Source organism: Cebus imitator, unplaced genomic scaffold (assembly GCF_001604975.1).
Source record: "Cebus imitator isolate Cc_AM_T3 unplaced genomic scaffold, Cebus_imitator-1.0 Scaffold15, whole genome shotgun sequence".
NCBI classification, from domain to species: Eukaryota; Metazoa; Chordata; class Mammalia; order Primates; family Cebidae; genus Cebus; species Cebus imitator.
This window is the reverse complement of record NW_016107330.1, coordinates 3,912,979-3,925,572: the sequence shown is the minus strand read 5'-3', so window position 1 is coordinate 3,925,572 and position 12,594 is coordinate 3,912,979. Positions and strand designations below refer to the sequence as shown.

At 46.0% G+C, this 12,594-nt stretch overlaps 1 protein-coding gene across 1 annotated transcript in view; it reads right to left on the bottom strand.

Moving 5' to 3' along the window:
• Positions 1–4,929: 4,929 nt before the first annotated feature.
• The window catches only part of AADACL4 (arylacetamide deacetylase like 4), an 18,988-nt gene continuing 11,323 nt past the window's right edge, over positions 4,930–12,594 (bottom strand). The window contains 4 exon segments of the mRNA XM_017504599.2: positions 4,930–5,534; positions 5,537–5,767; positions 5,770–5,930; positions 10,872–10,935. Coding sequence (XP_017360088.1) covers positions 5,158–5,534; positions 5,537–5,767; positions 5,770–5,930; positions 10,872–10,935 — 833 coding nt within the window. The 3' untranslated portion in view covers positions 4,930–5,157.

Below are 12,594 nucleotides of genomic sequence, written 5' to 3'. Positions count from 1 at the left end.
AAAAAAAAAAAAAAAAAAAAAAAAAAAAAAAAAAAAAAAAAAAAAAAAAAAAAAGAAGCACGGAAATGTGAGAGACCCAGGGAGACTCATCTCCCTGCAATCTTCACCCCTCGTTTCTGCTTGATCTAGGCTTCTGGGATGTTTTTCCATGAGTATGTCACATCTTTAGCCACTCCAGTTAATCTGCCTGACAAAGGCTGGGGATGGGGGAAATCTCCAATTTATCTTATAAAGCATTTAATAAAGGCTACTATCTCCACGACCCCAAGCAGCAGGATCAGGCTAATCTACAGGAGACCTGACCAGTTGAACAAATCTGATCAACCATCTGGGCTTACCTTGGAAAGCTAGGTGGCTTGCTTTATAAGTGTTTGTACGAATTTTTCTGCTTGGCTGGTGGCATTGATTCAGGTATAGCAAGATATATTAGCAATTACACAGACTCTACCTTGGCCCATAAGAAGGAAATCTAAGGTAACGGTATCGTTCACAGTAACCCTGGGTGGTGAGGTGAGGCTGGCCTGGGTGCATTTCAGTGCCACGGTAGTGTTTCTTTAACTATGCAAAAGATACATACAAGGCTTTCTTCTCTTACGAAAAATACAAATTACTATATTTGGGGGGAAAGACGATAAATTAATACGTGGCTTCCACATAAGAACTTCAGCCCCAGCAGCAAACATGGTACTTCTGGAAAGAAAACATTGTTTGCCAGGTGCTGTGGCTCATATCTATAACCCTAGTATTTTGGGAGGCTGAGGAGGGAGATTCTTTTGAGCTTAGGAGTTTGAGACCAGCCTTGGCAACATGGCAAAACTCCATCAATACCAAAAATACCAAAAAATTAGCCTGGCATGGTGGAGCATGCCAGGTCCCAGCTACTTGGGAACTGGAGGTGGGAAAATGGTTTAAGCCCAGGAGGCTGAGGTTGCAGTGAGACAAGATCACACCACTGCCTTCCACTCTACTGCACTCTGGCTTTGGACAACAAAGCCAGACCCGTTCTCAAAAAAATAAAATAAAATAGAAATAAAAAAAGAGAGAGAAAAGAAAAAAGAAAAAGAAAGAAAAAGCACTGTTTACAATTTGAAGATTCACCAAGTGGAACCTATATCCATCCCATTGGAGAGCACAGGTTGACAGTGCCTCTCTATGAATGAATGTACTGGCTGGCTGGCATTAATAATTAATATGCCAGTAATTCAGTCAATGTTAGGGTTCCCAAGTGGGCACAGCAGCTTCTATAACAGCCTGAATCCGCTACAGAGCCTTATCTTGCTCTGTTCCCCACCCGAAATAGGCAGGCAGTCAGGCTACGGGGAATTTTCTAGCTGCAGAGAAATAGCTGGCACAAATGTGGTAGATGTTGCCTTCAAAATCCAAAAGCCCTAACAAGCATTGTGCATTTTTCACTGTAGATGGAACAGGTGCAGCCCCTTGTCTTCACCTTTTAGCAAATATCTCAACATTCTCCACATCATTGAACCACCAGAAATTTCACTGATGTGGCTGTCCGTTAATTGTTTTGGAGTTTCTTTCACTTTGCATATGTCTTCCTAAGGTATTCTAAACAACATGCCACTTCCTGCTTAAACAGATCCAATAAGCATAATGCCATCAATGTAATGGATTATCATGATGCTTTCTGGGATGTCAGAGCAATTACAATCTCTGATGACTATGTTAGAGCACAAAGCAATATTGACATTGCTATGAGGCGAGACTGTAAAGGTATACTGTTAGCCCTGCCAGATAAAGGCAGGTGGCTTCTGGTATTCCTTACAAATTGGTATGGAACAAAATGTTGCTTCCAGGTCAGTAGCTGCTTACCAAGTGCCAGGAGCTGTGTTTACCTGCTCCCATATGATCCTACAGCTGGAAAAACAGCTGTAATCGAAATCGCTGCATGAGTAATTTTAGAATCACTCATATGCATTCTCCAATATGGATCAGACTTCTGCACATTTCAGACTGGTGAACTAGATCAGGGTGTGATAGGTGCCTTTTTGAAATCTTTTAGGATGATATGAATCTCTGCAGTTCCCTGTGAAGGGCAGACTGCTTCTGGCTTATTATCTTGAGGAGAAGTTTCAGGGTCTTCCACATAGTGCTTCCTGTTATAATGACCCTCATTTCTTTGATCATAGAGCCAACGTGGGATTCTGCCGGTTTCCACATGTCTATTTCCATGATACATTGAGGCACTAGAGATATAATGAACACATGTGTCTGTGGACAAATTGAGCCCAATGACAGTTGGACTTGAGGCAAGACTTCATCTGTCACCTGACCACAGAAAGCCTCCACTTTGACTGGGAAAGCCACAGAAACACTGTCCTCAAGATTGGTGTCAATTCAGAACCAGAGACTAGTGATTTCTGTGTTCACAATTTCTTATAAGTGTCCCTGGATATAATTGTTAGCTAGGTTCTCAGAGGTAGAAAATGGCTTATGAGGATTTGATTCTACTTAGAGGCTGATAAAGACTTTCAAGAGAAAAGAAGAAGACTGCTGGTACGGTTTATTTCTCCTGATTGGACCCTACCTAATGAAAGGACATAGAGTTTATGTCATAAAAACAGGCTTGGAAGAGCTTAGAGGAAGGTGCAAATTACTCCACCCATGGAAGTCAAGATGGGAGTAACAAGAGTGGGAGAAGAGAGAGTTAGAATTGGGGAAAGAGAGAACTCTACTGGAGGAACCATCAGTCACTAGCTCCAGGTCAAGCCAATGGTTACAGACCATCCTGAGTTTCTCTGGCTGAGAAGTTGGGTTGACTGTTCTTCCCAACACCTCCTGGTGAGCCTTCTGTGGTGGACATGCTCTAATGCAGCCTCATGGTCCCCACCCCACAGTGATCATACCCTTGTGGACAAGGTTTATGACTTGCTTCTCACCAATAGCATATGGCAAGGTGATGACATGTATATGATATGCATTTGTGATTACCTTACATTAGTTCTAATAGCTACCTTGCTTGAGTCTATCTCTTCCTTGCAGTCATTTGGAGAATTTCATGTGTTAAGACACTATAGGCGACCTCTAGAAGCTGAGATTGACCTCTGACCACAGCTTGCAAGAAACTGAAGTCCTCAGTCTATAATCACAAGGAATTGAATTCTGCCAACAACCTGACCAAGCTTGAGAGGAGATCCTTCCCCAACTGAGCCTCAGATGAGACCACAGCCCCAACACCTTGACTGTAGCTTTGTAGGACCCCAAGCCAATAACCCAGCTAAACCACAGGCTCCTGACCTACAGAAACTGTAAGCTAATAAATGTGTATTTTTTTAAGCCATCATGCTTGTGGCAATATTGTTACACATCAATAGATAATTAACACAGGTTTCCATCAAAGCTGCTTACATATAATCCATGAGTCACAATGTCTGCTCATGCCTCCAGGTGCCCAATCCAAATTGCCTGTTTGAATGCCTGCTCTCTTTGCAAAGAACCAAGACACCTGTAGGTCCCCCTCTTCTATCAGTCATAGGTGGGGTCATTGGTACCCACTGAGGCTTTGGTTGGAAGAAGCTCCAGCTTCAGCATTTGGGAGGGACTTTGGTGAGACTGACAGCACTGAGGCCCACGGGTATTACAGATATATCTAGCATACATGGTCTCAATGCAACAACTAGTGTGGGTCACCTCCAATATGCAACACAAAGGTTCCCTTTCTTTTCCCTGTGAGCAGAGAAATTGGTATGGCTAAGCCAGGGCACGGTTCTTTATAAATATGAGAACAATGTACAAGCTCATCAAAGAAAAGAGGCTGTCACCTTACTCCCTCAGGAAATGCAGTTTTTATTTTATTTATTTATTTATTTATTTCCTGAGATGGAATCTCACTCTGTGGTCAAGGCTGGAGTGCAGTGGCATGATTTTGGCTCACTGCAACCTCTGTCTCCCGGGTTCAAGCAATTCTCCTGCTGCAGCCTCCTGAGTAGCTGGGATTACAGGTGCATGCCACCACGCCCAGCTAATTTTTGCATTTTTAGTAGAGATGGAGTTTCACCATGTTGGCCAGGATGGAGGAAAGACATTTTTTTTTTTTTTTTTTTTTTGAGACGGAGTTTCGCTCTTGTTACCCAGGCTGGAGTGCAATGGCGCGATCTCAGCTCACTGCAACCTCCGCCTCCTGGGTTCAGGCAATTCTCCTGCCTCAGCCTCCTGAGTAGCTGGGATTACAGGCACGTGCCACCATGCCCAGCTAATTTTTTGTATTTTTAGTAGAGACGAGGTTTCACCATGTTGACCAGGATGGTCTCGATCTCTTGACCTTATGATCCACCTGCCTCGGCCTCCCAAAGTGCTGGGATTACAGGCGTGAGCCACTGCGCCCGGCCCAGGAAAGACAATTTTTATATTCCAGATGGCATCCAGAGGTCCCCAAGACATCCCTGACTTGGTGAACCTGCCTATTAGTAGCCAGCAGTCTGTTTTTGAAACTCAGATGAAAGACTTGAGCCCAGGCAAAGCTCATAGCTCCCCAGAGCCCACCCTTTTCTTCTGTTCCTTTCCTCCTGCCTCTTTCTCTGTCCCTCTCTTTCCCACAATCCCCTCTGAGATCTTCATTTAGTCCAGCCCAAGGGTGGCTGTGTCAAGGGTAGAATTTCATTGCAACAGCATTTCTCAGGCTAGCTGGAGCCAATCAAAGTTGGGATTTGACCAGTGACCTTTGACCACAGGAACAATTAAGTGCCCCTTCCTCCAACAGGTTCCACAGCCCCGAGCAATGTTTTGTCATCATGGGTATAGATTCACCGCTGACAGCGTGACCAGTTGTTGGCATTTATTCTGCACAGATCTCATATGTTAGGGCTTTGAGAAATTTTTAAAGCCATTTTTCTTCTCTTTTTGATATTTATTTCGCCTGAATGGAATGTAAAAGAATGCTGCTAGATCCAGAACTAGACACTGTTAGTGACAAAAGGCAACTAGATCCAGAACTAGACACTGTTAGTGACAAAAGGCAACACACAGAGTTGGGATTTTCTGGAACACTAAGCAAGACTGTTAGCTTCCTTCCCACCCTTCCCAGCTGACCCAAGCATTGACGTAGCACCACTTTAGTCAACAAAGTAGAACTCACTAAAGCACCCAGTTTCTGGTAGAGTCCATGCTTGCCCCTTCCTCCTCGGGGCTCCAGGGTTACTATCACATGCCCTTTACATAATTGACTACAGCATTCACGATCTTCAGGGAGCATAGGAAAGAGAGAGCCTTCTTATCAAAAAAGATAAGGGATCCATGAAAACCCTCCTCCAGGTGGTACCATGTCACACGGACCCCCTGGTCCTCCAAGCGCTTCTTATAGAGCAAGCTGTCATCACGGAGTATGTCATTCTCACAACACACCAGGAAGGCCTCAGGAAGCTGAGCAATGACATCATCATCTGCTAGCAGGGAAGAATTTTCTACATCCAGCATATGTTTGGTTTCTAGACAGGCAGCTTCATTAAACGGGCCCGGAGGCCAGGGTTGGAAGCCTCTTTTCTTAAATTTCTTGGGGACATTGCCAGGGCTAAGCCATTCTCATACTTCCTCCAGACCTCCGGGGGTACACAACTGCCGTTCAAAATGGCATCACGCCAGGAGAGGTCAATGGCCAGATAGTTACACAGAGTGGTCACCACGAACTTCCAGGAGAGGAACGGGACATTTTCGTTCTGCTGAAAGGATGGTAACTGCAAACAGAATACCTGGACAAGCAGGTAGATCAGAACCTGAGCCCGGATCCGGGGAAGATCCGATCTTCCCACCAGGCCTGGGTGATGGTGGCCGCCACTGCGCCTCCGATGCTTTCTACACAGACCACAACCCTGGAGGGGTCCACCCCGTAGGTTTCCAGGACCTTCAGGAAGTAAATGGAAGTATTCAGGCAGTCATGGAAAATGGCAGGGGAATGGTGGTCAGGAACCATGCGGTACCTAGAAAGCAAGCAGGGAGCGACAGTAGGCCAGGGTGGAGTGTGGCCAGGGGGCTGTTCCAACAGAGTTCTCAACTCTCCTTCCAAGACCATATCTAATTAAATCCTCAGAATAACCCTATGAAGTAAGGATTTTATCCCCGTTGTCTTCCTATGAGCATGTGAAGGACCTGCCTAGGCTCACACAGGCCAGGATTTTCTACTCCAAGCGCGTGGTCCGTCTGCTTCCTGTAAACTCCCTATGAGATGACGCAACTTTGCTTTCACTGAAGCTATTTGCTTCAGGAGCAAAACAACCAGCAATGGCTGAAAAAAAAAGGCAAATTAAACCACTGCCAGTCCCACTGCGTATCTGCAGAGAAAGGGGGAGAGAAAACTAAAGTCAAGGGATGTTACTTTCAGGCAGATTTTTTTCTGTTTTTTTGAGATGGAGTCTTGCTCTGTTGCCAGGCTGGAGTGCAATGGTGTAATCTCGGCTCACCACAACCTCCGCTTCCCAGGTTCAAGCGATACTCCTGCCTCAGCCTCCCGAGTAGCTGGGACTACAGCCGCACGCCATCACGCCCAGCTAATTTTTTTGTATTTTTAGTAGAGATTGGATTTCACCATGTTGGCTAGGGTGGTCTCAATCTCTTGACCTCATGATCCACCCACCTCAGTCTCCCAAAGTGCTGGGATTACAGGCATGAGCCACCGTGCCCAGCCAGAATTTTTTAAATCAAAAATCTAATTAAAAATTTGGCCAGGCATATATGGTGGCTCGCACCTGTAGTCCCAGCTACTCGGGAGGCTGAAGCAGGAGGACTGCTTGAGCTGAGAAGGTTGAGGCTGCAGTGCGCTGTGATTGGACCCTGCACTCCAGTGTGGGAGGCAAGAGGGGCTGGAACTGTTCTGCAGGTGCCGTGTAGAGACAGAAAGCTAGCCTGGAGACACACAGCTCATGCTGAGGAAGACACAGGTGCCAGTGGCTGGTGAAGAACACTAGGAAGTTGGTCTTAAATATCCTAAGGTTTGGTTTCCAAAGTATGTCTCCTCAAAGAAAGTCAAGGACAAAGAAAAGGAACTTTAAAATGAGCTTTTAAGGCCAGGCACAGTGGCTCACGCCTGCAATCCCAGCACTTTGTCAGGCCGAGGAGGGTGGATCACAAGGTCAGGAGTTTGAGACCAGCCTGGCCAACATGGTGAAAACCCATCTCTACTAAAAATACAAAAATTAGCCAGGCCTGGTGGCACACGCCTGTAATCCCAGCTACTCAGGAGGCTGAGGCAGGAGAATCACTTGAACCCAGGAGGCAGAGGTTGCGGTGAGCCGAGATCGTTCCATTGCACTCCAGCCTAGGCAACAGAGCAAGACTCCATCTCAAAAAAAAAAAAAAAGTATGGGCACAGTGGCTCACACCTGTAATCCCAGCACTTTGGGAGGCCGAGGCAGGTGGATCACCTGAAGTCAAGAGCTCGAGATTAGCCTGACCAACATGGTGAAACCCTGTCTCTACTAAAAATACGAAAATTAGCTGGGCATGGTGGCAGACACCTGTAATCCCAACTACTTGGGAGGCTGAGGCAGGAGAATCGCTTGAACCCAAAAGGCAGAGGTTGCAGTGAGCCGAGATGGCGCCATTGCACTCCAGCCCGGGCAACAGCACGAGACTCTGAACAACAACAAAAAAAGCTTTTAAAAACAGTAAGACACAACCTAACTAATGCATAAATTAAAATTAAGATAATAGAAAGGAAAGAATAAAAAATAGAAACAGTTGGCTTAACTGATTGGAGCAGAGAGTTTATCTAAACAATTGTTCTCTTAAATTTTAAGTTGAGGTTGTTGCTAATCATCTGTTTTGTTCTTACAATCTATCATTGAAAACATCAAGCTTGGGCATGTTGGCTCACACCTGTAATCCCAGCACTTTGGGAAGCCAAGGCAGGTGGATCACCTGAGGTCAGGAGTTCGAGACCAGCCTGGCCAACATGGTGAAACCCCATCTCTACTAAAAATAAAAAACTAGCTGGGTGTGGTGGTGGGAGCCTGTAATCCCAGGTACTCGAGAGACTGAGCAGGAGAATCGCTTGAACCCAAGAGGCAGAGGTTGCAGTAAGATCCTGCCACTGCGCTCCAGCCTGGGCAACAGAGCAAGACTCCATCTCAAAAAAAAAGAAAAGAAAGAAAAGAAAATATTGAAAAGGTATATTCTAATTATTGCATTAAATTTGGAAGAAGCTCATAAGGAAAAATGACACTTTAGTAGCTTTCAACTTAGAACAATAACTTTTTTCTGAGTAGAAAAAAATGATATACCAGCCCCACCATATAAAATAAACAAATGTGATTGTTCTGGTTTTGCCCAAGGATAAGGAGCCTAAACCCTCACTCTTTCTCATTCTTCTTTGACCTCCATAGTTGTCTCTAGGACATCACAGGGAACCCTAGGGTTCAAGGGAACCACTTTGAAAACCACTGCCTTCTATTAGACCTTAAATTTTGTTTCCTTTAAAAGTTGCTTTAAAGCTTCATCTTTCAAAACAGAGTTTGGTTGACTGCAGCATAATATAGTGCCCATCTAGGAAACATTGCCCAATAATATTATTGCCCATTTCCTAGATGATCAATATATTGATAAATCTGTCCATGTTGGGCTGGGTGCAATGGCTTATGCCTGTTATCCCAGCACTTTGGGAGGCCGAGGCAGGTGGATCACTTAAGTTTGAGTTTCAGACCAGCTTGACCAACATGGAGAAACTCCATCTCTACTAAAAATACAAAATTAGCCAGTCATGGTGGCGCATACCTGTAATCCCAGCTACTCGGGAGGCTGAGGCAAGAGAATCGCTTGAACCCAGGAGGAGGCGGAAGTTGCAGTGAGCCGAGATAGCACCATTGCACTCCAGCCTGGGCGACAAGACGGAAAGTCTGTCTCAGATAATAATAATAATAATATTAATAATAAACTATCCATGTTATCAAGACAGGTTCCCACGAAAGCTCAGGCAAAACACATGCTTCTTAGAGGGTCCTTGAAGGGAGGTGGCCTCTGCACCTGGCAGCCATGAGCACAAACCTCAGCTTCCATTTTTCCATTTCTAGAAGTGAATACTCCTCACCAAGTGTTGAATATACAGCTCCAACATGATGAAGGTACTTTCTGTCAGCAAAGTCTCTGACCTGCCGGAAAGAGGCAGAAATTCTCCTGTGCCTCCCTGCACTCCTCTCTTGCTCACTGTGATGGACTGAATGTGTGTGTCCCCCCAAAATTCCCATGTTGAAATCCTACACTGCAATGTGAGGGTGTTAGGAAGTGGGGCCTTAGGAAAGTGACTGGGCCATGAGGGTGCACCCCTCGTGAACGGGATTAGTGCCCTTACGAAGGAGGCTTTAGAGAGTTCTCTGGCTTCTCCTTCTGCCATGTTTGGAAACAAGGAGAAGCTGGCAGTCTACAGCCTGGAAAAGGGTCTTCACTAGAGCCTGACACCCTGATCCTGGACTTCCAGCCTCCAAAACTGTGAAAAATCAATGTGTTATTTAAACTGTCCCATCTATGGTAATTTGGCATAGCAGCCCAAATTAAGAAACCCACCCCGAGGTGAAGGCTTCGCAGAACCAAAGGTCAAAAGACCCATCTTCTGCAAGTGCTCGGGTAGGGAGTCCCATCCAGGCTTTAGACATCTTCCTTCCTTCAGTGTCTCTCAGGGAGTCTCCTCCCAGCTACTGTCCCGCTGCAGCCTCCTTGAAGCCCTTATCTGTGCATGCCGCTCTGTCAGCCACTCTATCAAAACTGCCCTGGCCCACGCACCAGGTCTTTCTATGTACCTGGATAATGGTATCCTAAGCAATTTCCTACAAGGTATTAATGCAGGTGCTTATTGATACCTTTATGTGCTGCTTGTTCAAGGGATCTTTTTATTATCACAAAGGCCTCTGGTGACATAGACTGTAATGGTGGAATTTCAGACACAATGACAAGCCACTTGGGAGGTATGTTGATGAATAGTAGAAAGTGCTGGCTTCCTCAGTCTCATCAAGGAGGACCAGAGATGCTAAGTGACTTTGTTTAAGTCACCCAGCTATTCTGTCTACCAAAGCCTAGGGGCAGCTACTGTTTGAGGAGGTTCATTGTAGAGGTAGAATCTAAAAAGGCAGATTTCAATTTCTCTCACTGGCCTTCACTAAACTCTTTCCCAGTGATGTGAGATCCCTTGGCCCAAGAACCAGAATCCTAGTGAGAGGCCCCTACTGCCCCCTCCATCCACTCTAAAGATGCCCTCATCTGCCTTTCGTTTTTACTGGACCAGAGTTGTATGTTAAGACACTCTTAGCACTAGTCTCTGCAGGACCAGAAGCTCAGTTTTTAACAATACAATAAGCACCTGCAGAGCCATCACCCCAAACAACAGCCAGAAAACGACCTTCACCTTCACCAGCCCCACCACCATCCCATTTCGCTTCTCCCCCAACTTAGTGAAGGGTTGCCCCAAATCTGTTTCTATCATTTTTTTCTTTCTATGTTACATTGTCTTATTGTGTCTATGTGGATTCCTGGAAAGCATTCTTTTGGTTTTAACGTTTTTACCTTTGCGAAATGAGTATCAGGCTTTACGTAATTTTTTGAAAAATTTTCACATAGTTTCATACTACTAAGATGCGTTGGCAATATGGTATACCTTTCTGGTTCATTTATTTAAATGGCTATGGAACATTCCATAATATCTTTGTCGTGATGGAATCCAATACTCGCCATACTGTGGTTTATGCAGCACGCCTCTGCTCACAGGCCTGCGCGTTGTTTCCAGGTTTTTCCACTTTTGAGCACTCCTGCACCTGTCTCTGCGGATGCGTATCCAAGACTCTTGGGAGTCGGGGCATCTCTGATCTACAAATCACCCACGAACTTACCCTGTCTCCTCTCACCCCTGTGAAACCCACCAGCTGTCTCCAGCAACTCACCCAATCATCACAAACACAGAGTCAGTCTCCTGGGCCAGAAGATTGCACAGGCCATGGTAACAATCTGCAAGACAAACAGTCAGAGTAGCAGCCCATGAGTAGGGCCCAGACCCTCTCGCCACGGCCCCCAGGAAGAGCCAGCTGACCGTCTTGATGTGGGCTGTGGCTTCCTCTCTCTGTTTCTGCTCTTGCCTCCTCTGAAGTGACCCTAGCTGGCTCTGCCTGGGCAGAGAGAATAAGCCAGGCCAAATCAGACATCTGTCCCCAACCTCCTCAATGTTGGGGCTCAAATGCACCTTGGGGCTCACTTTCTGCAACATTTATTTTACAGTGGAGGAAACCAGGAACCTGGAAATCTTAGTGATCAGACATGGACGAAACCAAGGGAAGTTAGGCATGCCTGCCCTGGGGTATTAACAGTAACTATACATTGATATTGATCAGGAAATAAACAGTGCTTGGATGGGGCATTTCTATTAGCAGAGTGGTACATATGAAGTCTCAGAGGCAGGTCCGTTAATACGAGGACGTAGAATTTACTGGCACAGTGGTGGGTGCAGAATCAGTGCCAAATACACTTCTTTCTAATTGAGTCATTCTCAACTTCAGCTATACATGGAGGTACTGGGGAGTTTTTGCAGGTCCTCCGGCCCAGGCTAAACCTCAAACCAAATGGATCAGATTCTTCAGGGTGGAAGCTCAGGCATTAGGATCCTCTAAATCATACCAGGTAATTCCAGGGTTTGGGGAGGTTGCTGAAGTGGGTGCGTGCTTCATTAATGCTCTTTGAGGAAGGTGACAATGGTTCTGAGGGCAGCCAGAGGCACAAAGGGGTCTAAATTGAGTCAGAGCCCCTAAGGTGAAGTTTCCATACTAGCAGGTCTCACTCCAGGCTGCACATTGCAGTCATCTGATGAGCTGTTTAAAAATACTGACACCCTGGCTCACGCCTGTAATCCCAGAACTTTGGGAGGCTGAGGCAGGCAGATCATGAAGTCTGGAGTTTGAGACCATCCTGGCCAATATGGTGAAACCCCGTCTTTACTAAAAATACAAAAATTAGCTGGGCGTGGTGGCGAGTGCCTGTAATCCAAGTTACTTGGGAGACTGAGGCAGGAGGATCGCTTGAACCCACGAGACGGAGGTTACAGTGAGCCGAGATGGTGCCACTGTACTCCAGCCTGGGAGACTGAGCGAGCCTGTCTCAAAAAGAAAAAAAAAAGGCAATCACAATTAATGCCAAAAAATTGCATGATGAACAATATATCAAAATTTTACATAGGCCTGGCTGGGTGTAGTGGCTCACATCTGTAATCCCAGCACTTCAGGAGGCCAAGGCAAGATCACTTGAGCCCATGAGTTTGAGACCAGACTGGGCAATACAGCAAGACTTCATCTCTATAAAAATAATTAGGCCAGGCACAGTGGCTCACTCCTGTAATCCCAACACTTTGGAAGGCCAAGGTGGGGGGATCACTTGAGCCCAGGAGTTCAAGACTAGCCTGGGCAACACAGGGAGACCCCATCTTTACAAATAATTTAAAAATTTGGCCGGGCGCGGTGGCTCAAGCCTGTAATCCCAGCACTTTGGGAGGCCGAGGCGGGTGGATCAAGAGGTCAAGAGATCGAGACCATCCTGGTCAACATGGTGAAACCCCGTCTCTACTAAAACTACAAAAAAAATTTAGCTGGGCATGGTGGCGCGTGCCTCTAGTCCCAGCTA